The 19,608-nt window shown below is 37.5% G+C and overlaps 1 protein-coding gene across 10 annotated transcripts in view; it reads right to left on the bottom strand.

The window, feature by feature from the left end:
• Window positions 1-1,839: 1,839 nt before the first annotated feature.
• The window catches only part of LOC145988576 (uncharacterized), a 140,629-nt gene continuing 122,860 nt past the window's right edge, over window positions 1,840-19,608 (bottom strand). For 7 of the 10 annotated variants that reach the window (XM_083123543.1, XM_083123541.1, XM_083123537.1 and 4 more), the window contains one exon: window positions 9,528-12,374. In XM_083123543.1, the coding sequence (XP_082979669.1) occupies window positions 10,058-12,374 (2,317 nt within the window). In that variant the 3' untranslated portion in view covers window positions 9,528-10,057. Of the gene's footprint in view, window positions 12,375-19,608 lie in introns of all 10 variants that reach the window. The other 3 variants (XM_083123545.1, XM_083123544.1, XR_014441767.1) reach the window with 3 other exon arrangements.

The following is a 19,608-nucleotide window of genomic DNA, read 5'->3' as shown; positions in this document are numbered from 1 at the left end:
GTTCGTTCGTTCGTTCGTTCGTTCGTTCGTTCGTTCGTTCGTTCGTTCGTTCGTTCGTTCGTTCGTTCGTTCGTTCGTTCGTTCGTTCGTTCGTTCGTTCGTTCGTTCGTTCGTTCGTTCGTTCGTTCGTTCGTTCGTTCGTTCGTTCGTTCGTTCGTTCGTTCGTTCGTTCGTTCGTTCGTTCGTTCGTTCGTTCGTTCGTTCGTTCGTTCGTTCGTTCGTTCGTTCGTTCGTTCGTTCGTTCGTTCGTTCGTTCGTTCGTTCGTTCGTTCGTTCGTTCGTTCGTTCGTTCGTTCGTTCGTTCGTTCGTTCGTTCGTTCGTTCGTTCGTTCGTTCGTTCGTTCGTTCGTTCGTTCGTTCGTTCGTTCGTTCGTTCGTTCGTTCGTTCGTTCGTTCGTTCGTTCGTTCGTTCGTTCGTTCGTTCGTTCGTTCGTTCGTTCGTTCGTTCGTTCGTTCGTTCGTTCGTTCGTTCGTTCGTTCGTTCGTTCGTTCGTTCGTTCGTTCGTTCGTTCGTTCGTTCGTTCGTTCGTTCGTTCGTTCGTTCGTAAATATTAACATTATAATAAGTGTCCTTGCATAGCCATTTCAGTCTTCAAACTGCTTCCAATAGCTTCCATACGTTGATTCGCAATTAGTCAAACATGTCAAATGTAACTGCTATTAGTAAACGTACGAGGAAAAAATAAGTTTTGTAGAAATTCTCTTCTCAATAAGAATACTATATTACTACCTTTATTACATTAAATATTAATTAATTCTCTAGCACTCTTGATTCTGAAAATTCGTGGTTACAGTTCAATTTGTACTTATCCTGAGCAAAATTTATATGTATTCTATTACAATCTTTACAGATTTCTTTTAGATTCATCTCCATCTTCGTTTTGGTCCTTTACCATCAGGTTTCCCAACGAACGAACGAACGAATGAATGAATGAATGAATGCACGCATGCATGCACACACACACACACAATGCATGTATGTAACATCTATGTCTACTGTAGTATTTCAGATTCAAAGTGTTCACTAATAAAGTGGAAAATGTAATGTATTTAAGAATTAAACTTTTAGATTCGTTAATTTACCACTTTATGGCAGAAATAACCTGTATATACAGGGTGTCCCAGAAGTCTTTTTCTCATTACAAACTTTATTCATATCTGCTACATCCAATGTAGAGATGTGAAAGTGGTGCCAAAATGTTGGAAAACTAACCAAGTTTATTTGTTGCAGGTTTCAGTAATGTGGCTGTAGTGTAGCAGTGTCAGTGCCAAGGAACTGGAATTAATGCTCTTGACATCGGGTGGCATCTTTCCATACAATGTTTCTTGGACTTGACAGGATTTGGAAATGAAGATAAATTCCATTTTTTTAAATACCAACTTATTGATGGCAGATATTCTAGAGGAAAGAATTATGTACATTTGAAAGTTCCTCTGCACTGTTATTGGTGACCGGGTCTCGTGATACCAAAGGACATGCTGAGCTTTTTCCTGATTTGTGAACATTTCCGGTTTTCTGGGCACTCACACTGCTACACTACAGCCACATTAGTCAAACCTGCAACAAATAAACTTGGTTAGTTTTCCAACATTTTGGCACCACTTTCACATCTCTACCTTGCATATAGCGGATATGAATAAAGTTTGTAATCAGGGAAAGACTATTGGGACACATCAGGGAAAGACTATTGGGACACCCTGTACATATATCTTGTTATTCAAAATAGATACAATTACAGTATTTTGACAATGACATGAATTGAATTGAAATGAATTTTATTTTCTTCCATTGATCCTTGATTAAAAGGGCATGGAAAACATCAAGATACAAAATTAAATAGTATTTAGTTTAATATATCGTAACAAAACAGAAGAAACATTGTGTAGTACATTACATCACTACACCAAAGTAAAAATTGAAAAATATACTTCATTACACTACAATAAAAATAAAAACACATTAGCATTGCAGCATTGAAATAAGAATACAATTAAAATACATATTGTTTAGTGCATTGACCTTGCATCATTAAAATGAGAATCAAAAAATAAAATACATATTGTTCAGTACATTGGCTTTGCATCAAAATAAGAATAAGATTTATTTTTTTAAAACATTTATTATTATGCTGGAATATCAGGCGTAGGGCTGTTTAGTTCAACTATCTTGAGGTTTGTTTGTGAAGTGTACACACATTGAGCATGTTTCTAAGTTATATTGTATTGTTCCATGAACTCTGAAAGACTGTAGAGAATGTATCTAAATCTGATTTGTAAGTAATTTCTCTTCACCTTGACATACTTATAACTCAGGCTCAACTCTATACACTTTTGACTCGCATGAAACATCAACATATTTACTCTTGTTTACAGAATTCTGTATTCAAATCATGCAAAGTTCAAAGTAAACTTCAAAGCTTTTAAAAAATCTATTTTCATTGAAGAACAGCCTGCATACAATTAAACACTGATATGCTTAAGAATTAAAGACATTACAAAGAAATAACTTGTCTCAGTGGAGATGCTGATTCTTCACCCTGTTTGGTATAAGATTGCTTAGCACTACCTCTTAAGCATGTTGAAGAAGTGAAAATCTACCTGACCCTGTCAAATATAAATGCTAACCAGTAAAAGGTGTGTTGAAGATAAATTCATACAATGAATCTTCAAAGCTAAGATCGAATAAGGCAATCAATAGAAATAAGTATTGTGATTGAACTTTCTATAATTTATTTTGAACATTACCTAAAATTGAGCCACAATAATATTATTCATGGATCTGCACCATGATGTGCAGTCTAAGGAATCATTCCTTGGGCTCGAGTCTCCTGGGGGAAGCGTAACAACATTTCCTGATGGGCACAATGCTATTCATTTCTATTCTGTGCTGAAAGAAAATGATGCATAGAGTATGAGCACTTGCCAATGACTCACGAGAAGGGAAGGAAGGGAGGAGCTGTGAAATATTTTCATGTATTTATTTCATTGCAATTATACAAAAAAGGATCATGACAATTTCTACACCAGTGACTACAAATTACAACCAACCATAATATCTAATAATTTTGTGCTGATTTCCAATTAAATTTTAGATAAGTGAAATTAAATTAAACTAGCAACATATCTGTGAAAAAATATCTTCTTAAATTAATTTACATTTCTCTCATGACAATTTTCCTGGTCTCTCATGTTACATTTATAATACATAGATCACATATTTATTTTGGATTTCTGACAGATATACTCTGTCCCAGCTAACTGTGGAGCAGGCAAACAAAAACAAGTCTCTGCACAAGTAGTGATGCAAGATGACTCCACCAATGAAGATGTGAGAGAAATGGAATTACGTGGAGTGGGGGAAAGCGACTGCAGTTACCAGCCTTCCCAGCAGTGTGTACTGCTTTGCTCTGAGCACTCGATTTCCCTCGCTTCCCTGACCCTATGCGTGGACTTTCACTACAGTTAGCTGGGACAGTGTATAGATTGGAAAAGAAAATAATAATCTTTTTATTTTTTGATCTTCAATATACACTGCCACCTTTCATTAAGAAATTAAATCAATATCAATTTTTCTATTTAACAGTGATTTGTAATAACAATTTTTAATGACTTTCACAATTTTCCTTCATTGGAGATACATCTACATGGATGCAAATAAAAACCAGGTTTCCTATACTTGTGAATGCTTTCCTTCAATGAGTATGCATGAATAGTCTAAACCAATGGTTCTCAACCTTTTTTAGTCCAGGACCCACCTTGAAGAATATTACATTTCATGGGACCCATAAGCGGAGAATTACTTGTACGGGTGTGCACCCAGTTTGTAATCATATTTTTCCTGGCAACAACTTACACATACTTCATTCTAGAAAAGTAAATATGTAATTTCAAAGACTAATTTACTGTCTGACATCTAACTGAACACACATGCTGAAATTGAAAAAAAAAAAAAATATATCTTGCTGAACTAATGTAATGGTTGGGGCTGCCTATTCTGCATAAGCTGGGGTATGTTGGGTTCAATGGTGGTTAACTTAAGTCGAAAATCTGAATGCGTGTTAAGTCTATTTTTGCACTTGCTTTTCACTTGAATCAGAGATGAAAATCCCTTTTAACACAAATATGAGGTTCAGAATGTCCTGAGCAACTCTAATGCCTTATCCGAATGGCCGTCGGAAATATTAAGTGACACATTAAGTCGACAGGCATGTGACGCACTGACCATTAAGAACTCATTGTTGGGACCAACATGAAAACGACAGATATCAGTTTCCCTTGAGTTAACATCAGACAGATGCTGGTAAAAAAGTAATGGTAGAGCATGAATAACAGAAATGTAGAATTTAGACTACAACACGGGTTGAATATAAATTGTTAAATCAATGTATTTCAGTAATTTAAATGTTTTGATTGATTGATTGAATTGGTGTTTTAAGTCCGCTTTATGCACAGTAAGGCTAATCGGGACTGGACCTACAGTTTAAAGTGGGATCCGAACCACTATGTGCCCCCACCGGGTGTCGAACCCGGGACACCTTGATTACAAGGCAATGACGCTACCACTGCGCCATCAGGGAGGCACAGTAATTTAAATGTAATAGGTTTCTAAGATGCAGTAAATAATTTTTTGAGCCCAACTTCATGAGCCACCAGTGGGTCATGCCCCACAGGTTGAGAAACGATGGCCTGAATATCATGAATTAATAAATGAGGGGTCGAATCACATTTTCTTGTGAGAATACTTTGTTGCAGTGAGTTCACATGAAAGGCTGAATACCATCACGAATCCATAAATGTCAGGTCAATTGACCGTTCTGTGTGAATGATTTTTTGCAGTGTGTTCAGTAAAAGGTCGGATACCACCAGGGTAGCTCCATTTGGCAAATGCATAAGTGGCCTCAAGTGCGGCTATATTCCTGGAACTGTCAAACAAGTGGCTAGGGTTCAGGCCGAATGTAAAAATTAAAAATAAGCTGCCATATGACTCAAACTTGTCACCACGTCTGTATTTGTATGTGTGGAACAAAAGTACATGAAGATAGCCTACTTGGAATTTTTGACGCGAGCGTGTTAGTCCATTACAAAGTCATTTTTTTAAGAAGTGTGACTTTCTTCTAGAATAATAACCTAAGCTAGATTTCTTTGTGAAGCTAGAATGTTGGAAAAAAGTAACCATTATGAGTTCCAGACTCTGCAATATAGGGAATCCACCTTCAAAATTAACGAAATCTGAGAAATCTGGTGACAGTGAAGACTGTTGATCAAATAACTTATTATTTTCTTTCTCTCGATATACAAATTTATTTCATGTTGAGGGGAATAAACAATGCGGTTGATAATATGACGTAAGCGAGTTACTAAAAGTTACATTAGTTTCTTCAAAGCATGCAAAACATGTGACGTCTTCCCAAAGTTCATTCAGTGGGAAGTGCGGGTGAACAGCTACAAAATGAAAAATGTTGTGTACAATGCGCAACAGCGAACACATACAGCCGTTATTGCGGACAAACACACAGAAATTCAACAACTGGCAAAAATCTCCTAGTTTTCGGTGAAAAATTAAATGTACTAACCAGTAAACCTCCCACCCTAGATATCATATGTGTAGAGGCACATATTTTTGGTAAATAAAAAAGCAAAATTTCGGTACAAAAACGGAGTCAATTTCGGGTTCAAAAGCGGTAAATAAAATGAAATATCGGTGTTATAGCGGTGAAAAATTGGATGAAAAGAAGAATATACAAAGACATTTTGGTTTTAAAATTGTGAATATAATCCTAAATTTGATTTAAAAACTACCCTTATTCCACAGAATTAACATTTCACTTCTAATAGCACATTTATGTAGTTATAAGAGTATTAAGTTTATTTCTGTGTAAAGGAGTCCACTTTTGCTTCTCCAATATTAACAGCAGAATTAATCAATTTTCCGGGAATTGCATAACTCACAGGATACTTCAGACTTCAGAAAGTGTTGCGTCGGTATATAAATGGTAAATTTCATGTTTAAGAGTTAATTTCGCTTTTTGCAGTTCATTTCGCATTATTTCGTGACAAAACATGGTCACAAAATGCATCTCACACCTTTCAAAAACATGAAAAATTAACACTACAATGTGTTTTTTCAAATTTCGTTTTTTTGTCAAAAACGAAATATGCATGCCCCTACATATGTGCAGCAGAAAAAGCAGCATGTTTTGCACCCAACCCGCAACTTGCGGACAGCATACGGACAGCGACAGCAGGCATTTTGCAGAAAGCGGCCCTACAGAAGGCATCAAAATCCCTCCAGACCCACCAAAAAATCACGTCAGTGCTAACCAAATTCAAATCTTGGCTGGAAGCCAACAACTGTTGGTGCATCAAAGCAGATAAAACAAACCAGCATGTGATCATGTATAAAGGTGACTACTACCATAAAATGCATGAAAAACTAAATAGTAATTCATACAAGACCATCCATCGACAGGGACCCAACCGAAAAGTGAAAATGCATAATCAAGTGTGCAGTTGAAAGTTGTGTAATGCTGAACCAGGAAGACTGCAAACTTCTCCTCAACACCCAATCATCTCCTGCCATAGCTTATGGCATTCCAAAAAAGCACAAACCGGGGATTCCAATGCACCTCATCGTCACAGGGTTCAACCAACCAACGTTTTACCTCACAAAGTGGATAAAAAATAAAATCTCTGAGCACAATCACAAACTGAACTACATTTTCCGAAACAGCATAGATGCCAAAGAACTAATAACATCAATAGTACAAGCCAACCATGCCAAAATTGTCAGCATAGATATAGTTGACACATGTATAACTCCATCTCAATCGACCTAGTGGAAAGATGGCTTTCTGCCAATAATAGCAAACATTGTCATGCACCTAGCTGAAAAAGATGTTCTTCAATCACCAGAACTCTGATACATACGATATGGCAGATATGCAGATGACACCTTGGTCGTTTACAAAAGGGAAGAGGAAATAGATCTACTCATGAAAAACTTAGCAACATTCACCCCAGGTTGAAATTTACAATTTACAATAGAACGGGAAAACAGAGGCATCCTTAACTTCCTAGATCTAACCATCAAAAGGAGGGACAACAAATTCACCACCACGGTCTATAGAAAACCAGGAGCAGGGAACCAGTATATCCACTCCCTTTCCAACCACCCACCCCAACATAAAGCCAATGTATGTCTTTAACTTATACAGAAGAGATTTCTAGCACTGTTCAAGTGAAGAAAATGTGAAGAATATTTGAAGTAGAGACGTTACCATATTACCATAGTGATTGACATAGGACTTCAAAATGGATACACAGTACATCAACTCTCTACATGGTGCAGCAAAACAGAAATGCAAGTACGCCAACATAACAGAAATGCAAGTACGCCAACATAACCTACTCCACCCAGCTAGCAGTGATAAACCTAAATGAATTGCCTTCCCTTACCACCAGACTACATCCAACCGCCTAGCCAAGACCTTCAAACAATATGACAAACTTGCACACAAACCAATGAACAAAATAGCCAGTGCCCTAAGCAAACACAAGAGATCATTAATTTCCCCACTAGACAACATAGGTGTATATGATGCCCAGTGTGAGTGCAACTCACACTACATTGGCAGATCCATCAGCTCTGTCAACGAATGTATACAACAGCACTTGGCGGACACAAAAAAATCTCAATCCACTACCGGACTAGCAAGACACTTCAAGTTCAATAAACACAGGATCTAAAAAGTTTCAGTTAGACACACATCACACACCCTAATCGACACCAAAATCAAAGAGATGCATGCAATTATGCACTTTCCGCACAAGCTGAATATCAACAGCGTTCAGGCTTATCATGTTTGGAGTGGATGGTGGCAGAGGCCACCAAAATTAATAGAACATTTACAAGTAAATTCCATGGATATACCTTTAGTAACTCACTCACGTTATATATACAAATTTAAATTGGCATTTTTTCAGCACTTATATTCCACTGGAAACATACCACAATGGATAGCATCATGAATTTGTAAATGATAGGTGAAGCTACTTTTGCCTGTGGATGCTTTGTTGCAGCAGGTACACACAAATGGCCAAATATCATCATGAATTCACAAATTAGAGGTCAAGTTATTTTGTCTACGAGTCCCTTGTTGCAGTGAGTACACACAAAAAGCTAAATATTAGCATGAATTCATAAGTGGCAGGTCAAATCACATTTCTTTGTGAATACTTTTTTTTTGCAGAAACTACACACGAAAAGACAAACACCAATATGAATTAGGTCAAATGATTTTTCTGTGTGAATGCATTGTTGCAATGTGTACACACGAAAGACACTAAGTTTCATCTTGGGTAGTCTTTAGTTCAATAACAGGGTGTCTACCAAAATAACACATCCAGAATTCTAGACTTTTTCTGGACTTTTCTAGATCTTTCATCCGTTCTTCATAACTATTATTTATTCAACCCCTAATTAGGTAAAGTTGGAAATTTGTAATTAAGAAAATAAATATTTCTTTAATAAAAACCCCTATCAAAGGGCCAGTTAAGATGAAAACTGAAGCTGAATTTAAGAAGAGAATTAGATCTGCTTTCTCGTATTAATGCATTCTGAACTGTGTTTGTCAGACAACCGAGGATTTGGTGTCTGGACTCGCAGCCAGTATAATCTTATGTGGGGCTTGTGTCGGTTGTCCCTATATGTTTGTGACTCCCTTCATCCGTCTTATCTTACCACCATTCATCCTCATCTTTGCAATTAGCCAAAGGGACAGAAAAAAGTGAAGTAAAATAAACTAAATCAACCAATCAGTCATTCTGATAGCAAAAATTCTTGACCACAAGAATAATTTATTGCCTCTTTATTGACTTCTTGACCTACTTGTTGATTTCTTTACTTTTTCTTGATTATCATGACTTTCTTGACTTGCAGACACCCTGAAAAACTTTGTATACCCCTGGTTTAAAATCAAATTATACTGAATAACGAATAAGAATGGGCTACACCTTGTTCCATCAGTATAAACCCTAAGGCAAGAAATTCTGCTAAGAAATTGAACAGTTCTGCTAAGGAATTGAACAGTGACATTATCAGAAAGTGGTCCCAAAACTTTGTTCATTAAGTGCTTCCGTTTTGCCGTTTGTTTAATAGCAGGACAAAATTAATTTCACTATTTAGTTTGGAAACGCAGTCCATAGACTTGTAACTTGAATGTTGTTTTTTTCTGTTACGCATTTTCCTAATTCATATTATGTGATGCTCAAAATGTACGACATTTATAATATTTTTCAAATTCCTCCCAGACACTGGACATAAGGCTAAAATGTAGGAAATGTCCGGGAAAAACCGGACATCTGGTAACGCTACCCCTATATATATACACTTTCACATCCTTTGCACTTCACCTCCTAGATAATCCCTCTTCTTCTTCTCTTTCCTTCCTTCTTCTTGTTGGCTATACTTGAAACAGTGCGTCCTCCCTTCCTGTAAGTTCTTATACACACTTTCCTCAGTACTTTGCATATCATCTCTCTGGCCTCTTCCATACAATTTCTTTTTTCTTTATCTTCCTTCTCCTCTAATACTACTTCTTCTATTTCTTTCCATCTTCTGTTGATGTTGTGTCTGGAAGAGAATGGCTATGTAAAGAAAGACAGACCTGTCAGTGAGAACCATTAGTCAAATGTCAAGAGGCGATATGCATGTAACTTCCTTTAGGGAAATCGTCCAAGATAAGGACTGCCCACATGATGTGTTTTTGTGTGGCTAGTCACCCTGCTATGTGTATATATACTGTCTGTTCGTGTATTTCATCATTTTATTTTAGTTCTTAGTCTGAGGAAGACCCTGATGCAGGGTTGAAATGTTACATGTAAAGTGTTTTTAAATCTTAATAAACTCAGTGTTTTTAATATGGAAACGAGGATTAATTATTTTAACACACAAAAGTCTAAATAACATCATATTCATAAATGCAAAGTTAAATTACATTTTTGTGTCAATGCTTTGTTGTAGTGAGTACACATGAAGTCGTAAATGCCCCGAGTCAAACTACATTTGTGTGAGAATGCTTTGTTGCAGTGTACACACAAAAGGACGAACACCATCATGAATTCGTAAATGCTCAGTAAAACTATATTTTTGTGTGAATGCTTTGTTGCAGTGAGTGCACACAAAAGGACGAATACCATCATGTAGACGTAAGTGACCAATTAAGCTACTTCTGTGTGTGAATGCTTTGTTACAGTGAGTGCACATAAAAGGCTGAATACCATCATGTATGCGTAAGTGAACAGTTAAGTCACTTTTGCGTTTGAATGCTTTGTTGCAGTGAGTACACACAAAAGGACGAATACCATCATGTATGAGTAAGTGATCAGTTAATTTACTTCTGTGTGTGAATGCCTTGTTGCAGTGAGTACACACAAAAGGACGAATACCATCATGTACGAGTAAGTGATCAGTTAATTTACTTCTGTGTGTGAATGCTTTGTTGCAGTGAGTGCACACAAAAGGATGAACACCATCATGAATTCGTAAATGGGAAGTCAAATAACTTCTTTGTGTGAATGCTTTTTGGCAGTGAGTGCACACGAAAGGACGAATACCATCATGTAGGCGTAAGTGACCAGATAAGTAAGATTTCCGTGTGAATGCTTTATTGCAGTGAGTGCACACAAAAGGATGAATACCATCATGTAGGTGTAAGTGAGCAGTTAAGTCAGATTTCCTTGTGAATGCTTTATTGCAATGAGTGCACACAAAAGGACGAATACCATCATGTAGACGTAAATGAGCAGTTAAGCTACTTCTCTGTGTGAATGCTTTGTTGCAGTGAGTGCACATGAAAGGCTGAATACCATCATGTATGCGTAAGTGAGCAATTAAGTTACTTCTGTGTGTGAATGCTTTGTTGCAGTGAGTACACACAAAACGAATTCCATCATGTATGCGTAAGTGATCAGTTAAGCTACGTCTGTGTGTGAATGTTTTGTTGCAGTGAGTGCACACAAAAGGCTGAATACCATCATGTATGCGTAAGTGAACAGTTAAGTCACTTTTGCGTTTGAATGCTTTGTTGCAGTGAGTACACACAAAAGGATGAATACCATCATGTAGGCGTAAGTGATCAGTTAAGGTACCTCTGTGTGTGAATGCCTTGTTGCAGTGAGTGCACACGAAAGGCTGAATACCATCATGTATGCGTAAGTGAACAGTTAAGTCACTCTTGCGTATGAATGCTTTGTTGCAGTGAGTACACACAAAAGGACGAACACCATCATGAATTCGTAAATGGGAAGTCAAATACCTTCTTTGTGTGAATGCTTTGTTGCAGTGAGTGCACACGAAAGGACGAATACCATCATGTCGGCGTAAGTGCTCAGTTAACTTATATTTGCATGTGAATGCTTTGTTGCAGTGAGTACACACAAAAGGACGAATACCATCATGTAGGCGTAAGTGAGAAGTTAACTTAGATTTTTGTGTAAATGCTTTGCTGCAATGAGTACACACAAAAGGACGAATGCCATCATGAATTCGTAAATGCTCAGTCAAACTACATTTTTGTGTGAATGATTTGTTGCAGCGAGTACACACAAAAGGACGAATACCATCATGACTTCGTAAATGGGAAGTCAAATACCTTCTTCGTGTGAATGCTTTGTTGCAGTGATTACACACAAAAGGACGAATATCATCATGTAGGCGTAAGTGAACAGTTAAGTCAATTTTTCTTGTAAATGCTTTGTTGCAGTGAGTACACACAAAAGGACGAACACCATCATGAATTCGTAAATGCTCAGTCAAACTACATTTTTGTGTGAATGATTTGTTGCAGTGAGTACACATGAAAGGCTGTCTACCATCATGAATTGGTAAGTGAGAAATCAATAGACCTTTGTTTGCTGAAGACTTCCTGCAATTAGAGGAAACAAGACTCTTATCACTGTTATTTCTCAAATGCTCCTTCCTTTTGCATGCTCTGCTACATTGATTACGTTGGGGATTGAACACTCCATTGCATGGTTTATTTTTTAAAGGATAAATATCCTCGTGAATTCTGAAATGTTTGATCAAGAGAGATTTTTGGGGGAAGGATTTCTTGCAACTGTTACATTCAAATAAACTAATATCTTCATGGTTTAGAAAATTGCTGTTCGAGTGTTTTATCTCCATGAAGGCATTGTCAGCATTGGATGCTGAATCATCATTGATTTTTTTCAAATGCATAGAATTTACTATACTTTCCTTTGAATCCCTTACTTCATTTTCAATTACTTCCACAGCTCCAGGATAGGCATCTATGTCTCCCTCTAGACTCCTCAATTCACCAAGATCTACTGTAAATTCCTTCTTGTCAAAATTGCTGGAATGTGAAAAATAAATTTCTCTAGCAATTTTCTTAATATTACTGACTTGATAATGTACACTGAATGACATTTTGAAGCATAGTCTCACATTGAAATTAAAGCTTAGTTCGAATATTTATGTGTATAAAATAAAGGGAAAAATTTTGTATGTGGAATGCTGAAATTGTTAGTGCAAAAAATATACTTATTCGATACAATAAAGATTGTAAGGTGTGTTATTGTCAAAATATGTATTTGCAAAAAGAAAGATACAAATAATGTCATCCAAAATGAACATGAATTGTGCATTTTATCACATGGTAGGAAAATGCACCTCACACCTTTAAAAAACATGAAATATGACCATTGAGCACCATATTTTTTTAAATATTGCATTTCCGTCAAAAACGAAGTATACATATGCTTGAATCTCATAATATAGGAATTGGTCATGTCTGTATTTGCGCAATTTATGATGGACAATTGAAGGGGAAAAATATGTTTTACCTTAAATTCTTTCAATCAACTGAATACCATTCAACTTCTGATGAGTGATGCATTAACAATAAAAAAACTGTGCAGGAGGAGAATTCCTCAAACCAAGCGTCATGTTAAATTTTAAATTGTTGCATTAACTTTTTAATTATCAATAGCCTATATTAAGCTTACTAACAGTAAAAAAAATATTAATTTTTCTTTAAAAAGTGGAGGGAGATAGTGGGATTTGAACCCATGCCCTTTCATCCTTGGCGAAAAACAAGGGATAAGGATACCAACATCTCACTAATTGCTCTGTAATGACTCATGGGCCAGAAACCTTCAAAAAATATGTCACTGTTTGTGAAAACATCCAGCTGCATATCTATTCACTATGGACTGTGGAAAAAAATAATTATCGACAGCTGTTCAACATTTTGCAGGTAATTGCAAATCAAATGGAACCTAAACTTCACAGAAATTTACCTCTTTCTGCTCAAATTGACAGTAATTTTCTTCACTTGAAGCAGAACCAAATTCAGGGTTTCAAGCATTACATATATTTTTCAGGTTTCAAATTGTAACATTCTGCTTAGGCATGATTAAGAGGGACCAGAGACTACCGTGGATGTTAATTAAAGTAAATTGCAGAACACACTAAAATTTTATTGGTTGAAGTATTAGCACCAAGGTTATGGTGCACTTCAGGTTTCATGCTGAACTTCCTTATGCAAATTTATCCAATGAGTCACGTTACAATGATTCGTCAAGGAACAAAACACATTTTTACCATGACACCATTTAAGTTTCAACTATGCAATGGATCAGAATAATCACGATTACAAGTATTCTCCAAAATTACCTCCAAACAAGAATAATCTCATGCGTTACACAATAAGTATCAAAACACAACCAACATACTACATTCGTTTACCAATAAACAAGTATAACTCTTACTTTTCTAATGTATCGGAATTGCATTACACCTATAAAACTGCACGTATCCTTTCATATCATTCCCTGAAAAATAATCTCCGTTAAAATTACATTTGTCAAGAATTGTTAACTTTCAATGTGTTTATTATGGCTAAAAATCAGTAACAAAAATTGGTTTATAGCAATTGAGCATTTAATTCTCAAAGGACTTGTTTAAATCATGTCCAACATGGATGAATAGAAAATATCCATATATTCACACCAAGTGAGCATATCTCGCACACTATTCATAAAAAATTACGAAAACGTACTTAACCTCAATTAATTCAATTTTAACAATCATGCATATACGTAGGGACACAAATTTATGGTAAATAAAAACTGAGGAGAGCGGTAAATAAAATGTTACATCAGCGGTGAAAAAAAAATTGCACACACTTTTTCATTATGAGAGGAAACAACATACAAAAGAGCTATAAATTGATAAACTACTTCATTTTTATATACTGTACACATGCACAAGTACTTAGCTGTCCATCAAAAAAGGAAACATCAACACAAAATCACTTCATTTCTAAATTGCATATCTCAAGTGATTTATTCATTGTATGTATTTAAAGGATATCCTTGCTGTCCAACAAATAAAATAATCACTACTGCACATACACAACACATGTTAAAAATCACATAATGATAAACAAAATTCATTCATGACTGAACACCAATAGCACCATTGTTTCCCTTGATGTGCGGGAACAGACTAATCTTATCGCTGCTACAGCTAGCAAGTTCAATGAGCAAACATTCGGGGGAAGAAAGGAATGCAGCTTGACAGGGAACGAAGTTTTCGAACTGAGATTATGTGCATGGGAAATCCCAATTTGCAGCATCTTCCTGATGTGATCGAAGATAAAACGTTCTTCAGCTGCTAGTGGTTGGAAACTTTAAGCAAACGTTTCGTTACAAATCGACAGTTTGCGCGCGCAATCTTGATTGCTGGTTTTTGCATGTTTCCTACTTAATTTGATGATATTTCATGGTTATTTCGCGAAAAAGCGTTCATTTCGTGGAAAAGCACACATTTCGCGTTACCTCGCGAATAAAACTCATGCATAATTCATCATTGGGGGGTGTAGTTACGTGCAGAATGTTCAAAATTGAATCTTTTTTTCACATTTCGCGAATCGCGAAAATTCAATGTCCCTACATATACGCAATCAGAAAGACAGCTTATTTACATCAATTTCCTTGACCATTCACCTCCTTTAATTGTTCATCCATTCATATCAACATTCGACACGCGAAAATTAACAAATTAGTTATTTTTCAAAAATTAACTTATACTGACTCTAATCGGGAGAGTGACCATCTAATATGATCAAGTCTGCCTTCGACATTTATGCCTAATACAAGTACCACAATTAAGTGCTCATTGAACTGAGATGGGGATTTTTTTACTAGAAAAAAGGGATGAGTTTGTATATTATGATCAGTTGCATGTTTCCACCTTCAAATGTTACTGAAAAGTTCTCGAAAATTAATTAATTCTTGCCAAGAGTTTTTTTATAACCGTTCCTTCTTTCAATTATTTCTCGATGCAATTTTCCACATTACGTATCCATATATTCACTTGTCATTTTAATGTTTAATAAAGTAAAAAAAAAACACACACTTTCCAATACGTAAGAATATCCACTGAATAAGTGAACTCATCACCTATTTTACAAGTTTGTTTGGTGATGCATGGTCGCCATACCTTCTCATTGTTGACTTGGTCCTTGAAAGACAAAAGAGCTGTCGACTTCGGTATCCCTCCAATACGGTAAATCTAGGTTCCTTTAGTGGGCATCAAGGTTGCAGGAAAGAACCCCTCTAAACTTCCATGCTTCCTCAATCACATGTAGACCTCATAGAAGAACTTTGGAAACATCGCTTCTTCGGGACGTTTCTCGATTCTTCAAAAGTGACGTATAACACCACATGGCATAGGAGAAATGTTGTAAAGTTCTGAATCCTGGATAGAATATTCTTCTACGTATCTCTTCTCGAAAAATGCAGGAACATGTTCTTCTTTCCTCATTTGCGTTCGTAAAATGTAGGTATCCTTCTTTTTCTTGTCAACAAAGTCCGTTCGGCTACCCACACACAACTGCCCTATCACAGCAAGCACGTTCAAAAGGCAGAGTCAAACACACTTCATAGAAAATTTGACTGTACCCAATTCATGTCGTAAAATACACCTTCTAGTTGATCGTTGATAAACTTCTTGTTTTCTCGTAGTCAGCCAAACTCGAAAGGAAACTTCAATGCCGTATTATGTTGTCCATATCACACACATGCAACATGCAAGCAACTTCAGCTTCTACGATGATGAGGGAAGTTGTCTGCTCAAAAACTAGGTCAACGTAGTGCTTGCCGAGAGGCAGCAAAGAACAGCTGTCCTCGTAATCGCCGTGAACACATTGCATCACGAAAAGAAGCTAAAGCAGGCACAGTGCTGCCCTCTGTCGAGTTCAAGTAGAACCACACACAAACAAACACAAACTAATCGAAAGCGGCGTAGCAAGAACAGTCGCGTAGCAACTGATTTGTGGCAGGAAGACACGCAAATGTAAATTAAATAATCTACATCGCGTTTTCCGTCACAAAATCTAGTAGGCAAAATAGTAAAAATTATCCAACAGCTGGTTCGTACAATGTTCGTTTGGGGGTGCAAATCCTTACCACGGCTATAGCTCTAGGGTAATGGGTTATTTTTATAATTGTGAATCAAAACAAGCAAATATCTTCCAACAGAGATTAAAGGTCATAATATATTATGGTAACTTTCTTTACAAGACATGTTATATAATTTTTGTTTCGGACACAGGAATATTTATAGCTTTCTTATTCAATCTAATTAGGTATTCTTGATATTCTCTATATATTCACTTAGGTATGACTTCTTAGTCACTTTACTATTATAAGTAGTTCACTTCTATAATTCTTCCCTCCTTCCTTCTATGGTTCGTGCAGACTTCCTTCCATCTCTGGTTGGAAGGGACTTCCTTCAATGGCTCATACTTCCTCCTTCTTTAGCTTGGTTGTGAAACACACGAGGATATTTCGGATCAATTATTGTTATACCCTAGTATATTCTTCTTCCACCGCAACTTAGATTCAAAGTTTCAATATATACGTAATGTCTTCGTTCCTTGATCCTTTCTAATGTCATATCTTGTGCAAGTCCTAATAGGTCTTTTGAGAAAATAGGAGGTGCTAGTACTTCAAATCCTTCATCGATTCTTCTCCTAGTTATACAGTCCTTAACCCTTTTGCCAGCTCTTTTCCCTCTGACGTTTGGCATTTTGCTAAACTAAAACTTCCCCGACCTTGGGCCCACGACTTGAATGCTCTGCCAACTACTTTTTAGCAACAACAGTGTGTGAACTCAGTGCCATGACTGGAATGCACTAGCAGAGTTGGCGCAGCGATTGTGGCATGCAACCTAAAGTGCATTGGTGCTGCAATTGGAATGAATGAATGAATTAAAAATTTTGAGTGCGTCGGCACTTAAGGCCATTTTGCACCCTTCAATATATTCGGGGAAATATCCCCTTGCCTAAAATTCTGACTTAAGAGATTAAAACAAAGAGTGTAAAAGGCCCCTTGGGAAAAATTAAAATTGCAAGGTTGTAAAAAGACCTGGATAAGACAAACATAACACATTAAAAAAGTCAGAAGGTATTAAAAGCTTCCTCACAGATGGTGGAAGAGACCAGCTCTTCACAAAAATCTAAAAACACTGTTGTCATCACCCAACAGGGATGACAAACAGCTGGGAAGATTAAAAGTCTGTCCGAGGATAGCAAAATTGGCACATTCAATAACAATATGCCATACACTTAAAACAACGTTACACGCACAACACATCGGAGGGTACAGCCCTTGCAGAAAGTGACCATACGTTAGACGGCTGTGTCCTGTATGCAGGAGGGTAAGAATAACTTCTTCTCATCCAGAGGGATGGAACGAGGAATGCCAAGCACCTATGGTGGGCTTAATAGCATGAAGCTTATTCCCCATTTCTGCATCCCACTCTTCCTACCAAGTGTCAAGAAGGCTACAACGAAACACATTCTGCAGGTCGCTAGATGGTAGAAGGTGGACGAGAACATTGCCGTCTGCGTCAGCAGACTTGGCGGCAGCATTGGCTATTTTGTTCCCCTGTACGCCCACGTGGCTAAGGACCCAACAGAAGCAGACATCCGCACTGGCAGATAAAAACACGAGCCGTGTGAAGATTGTTGCACGACAGGATGCCGGGAATTTGTCGAATCCCGAGTCTGCAACACACTGGTCGAATCACTGCACACAAGGACTTTCTTCAGACCATCGACGTCTGCAAAGTCCAGTGCCTTTAGAATGGTGTACAACTCTGCTGTATAGATAGAACAGGTAGGATGTAGTGGGTAACTGGAACTTTGACAGTCTAGGATGAAGGTGCAACCGACTGATTCGACTGTTTTGGACCCATCCATATAAAATACATTAAAATTGGGGCGCTTGGAACAAAGCTCGAAAAACCGCTGCTGGTATACGAACATTGGTGTTTCAGCCTTTGGAAGGGCAGTCAGAGAAAAATCGATATAAAGTGCAGGAAACTCCCAGTTCAGGAGAGGCGGAATGAGTGGAGTGACACCAGGAAGATCACTATCAACCCCAAGTGCTGACAGGATCTCGCCTGCACGAACACCAAATGGTCTAGTGACCCTAGGGTGGAGCTGATACCTTGTGAGCCTACTCTCGTCTGAGATGGTGTAATGTAAAGGATGTGAAGGCATCCAGCAAAGATGGAAGAAGTAGTCCACTACCAGCCGCTGTATTTGCAGGACAGCGACGGCTCAGATGCCTCTACATATAAACTGGCAACCGGACTGGTATGAAGAAAACCAGAACACACTTGAATACCAGGATGGTGGACAGTGTCTAGGATGCAAAACCTAGATGGGCAGGCGGACGAATAAAACAACACATCCATAATCCAGCCATGAGCTGATGAGTGAACGGTACAGGCAAAGCAGTACCGTCCTATAGGCACCCCAAAATGTATGATATAAAACACGTAGAAAGTTGAGAACCCTCAGACAAGAGAACTTTTAACTGGCAAAGGTGAGGTAGCCATGTAAATTGCTTGTCGAAAATGAGGTTGAGAAATCGGACCTCATTCACGAAACGTAGGGGCGTTCTCTTCATGTACACGTCAGTGTCAAAATGGCATGTACGTCGACAACAAAAATGTATGCAAATGGATTTCTCAGAGCTAAAGCTGAAACCAGTTTGGGAGGACCACTCAACCAAACAGTTTATCATCAGTTGGAGTTGACGAGAAGCTGATGTGAGCAACAAAATATCATGATATCATCTACATAGAGGAAACCATGTACAGGGGTCCCTGCAGAACACCGTTCTCTTGTTCATGAAGATCCGAAAAGGAGTTCCCAACACGTACGCAGAAAGAACGATTGGATAAAAAGTTCTGAATAAAGTACACCATATGGCCAAGGACACCACAAGAATGCAGCTGCTTGAGGATACCAAAGTGCCACGTTGCGTCATAGGCCTTTTGGAGGTCAAAGAAAACTGCTAGTAAATGTTCCTTGTTGAGGAATGCATCCTGAATATGTGTTTCCAGCTGAACCAGATGGTCCAGAGTGGAACGGTTGGAACGAAAACCACATTGAAAATTGCTTATCAAAGAGTTTTCCTCCAATAATCAGGTGAGACGCTTGTTGAACATGCGTTCCATAACTTGCACACACAGCTACTTAAGGCAATAGGCCTCTAACTCGATGCTGT

This window comes from Lepisma saccharinum, chromosome 6 (genome assembly GCF_977018435.1).
Source record: "Lepisma saccharinum chromosome 6, izLepSacc3.1, whole genome shotgun sequence".
Taxonomy (NCBI): domain Eukaryota; kingdom Metazoa; phylum Arthropoda; class Insecta; order Zygentoma; family Lepismatidae; genus Lepisma; species Lepisma saccharinum.
This window is presented reverse-complemented; position numbering and strand designations above follow the sequence as displayed.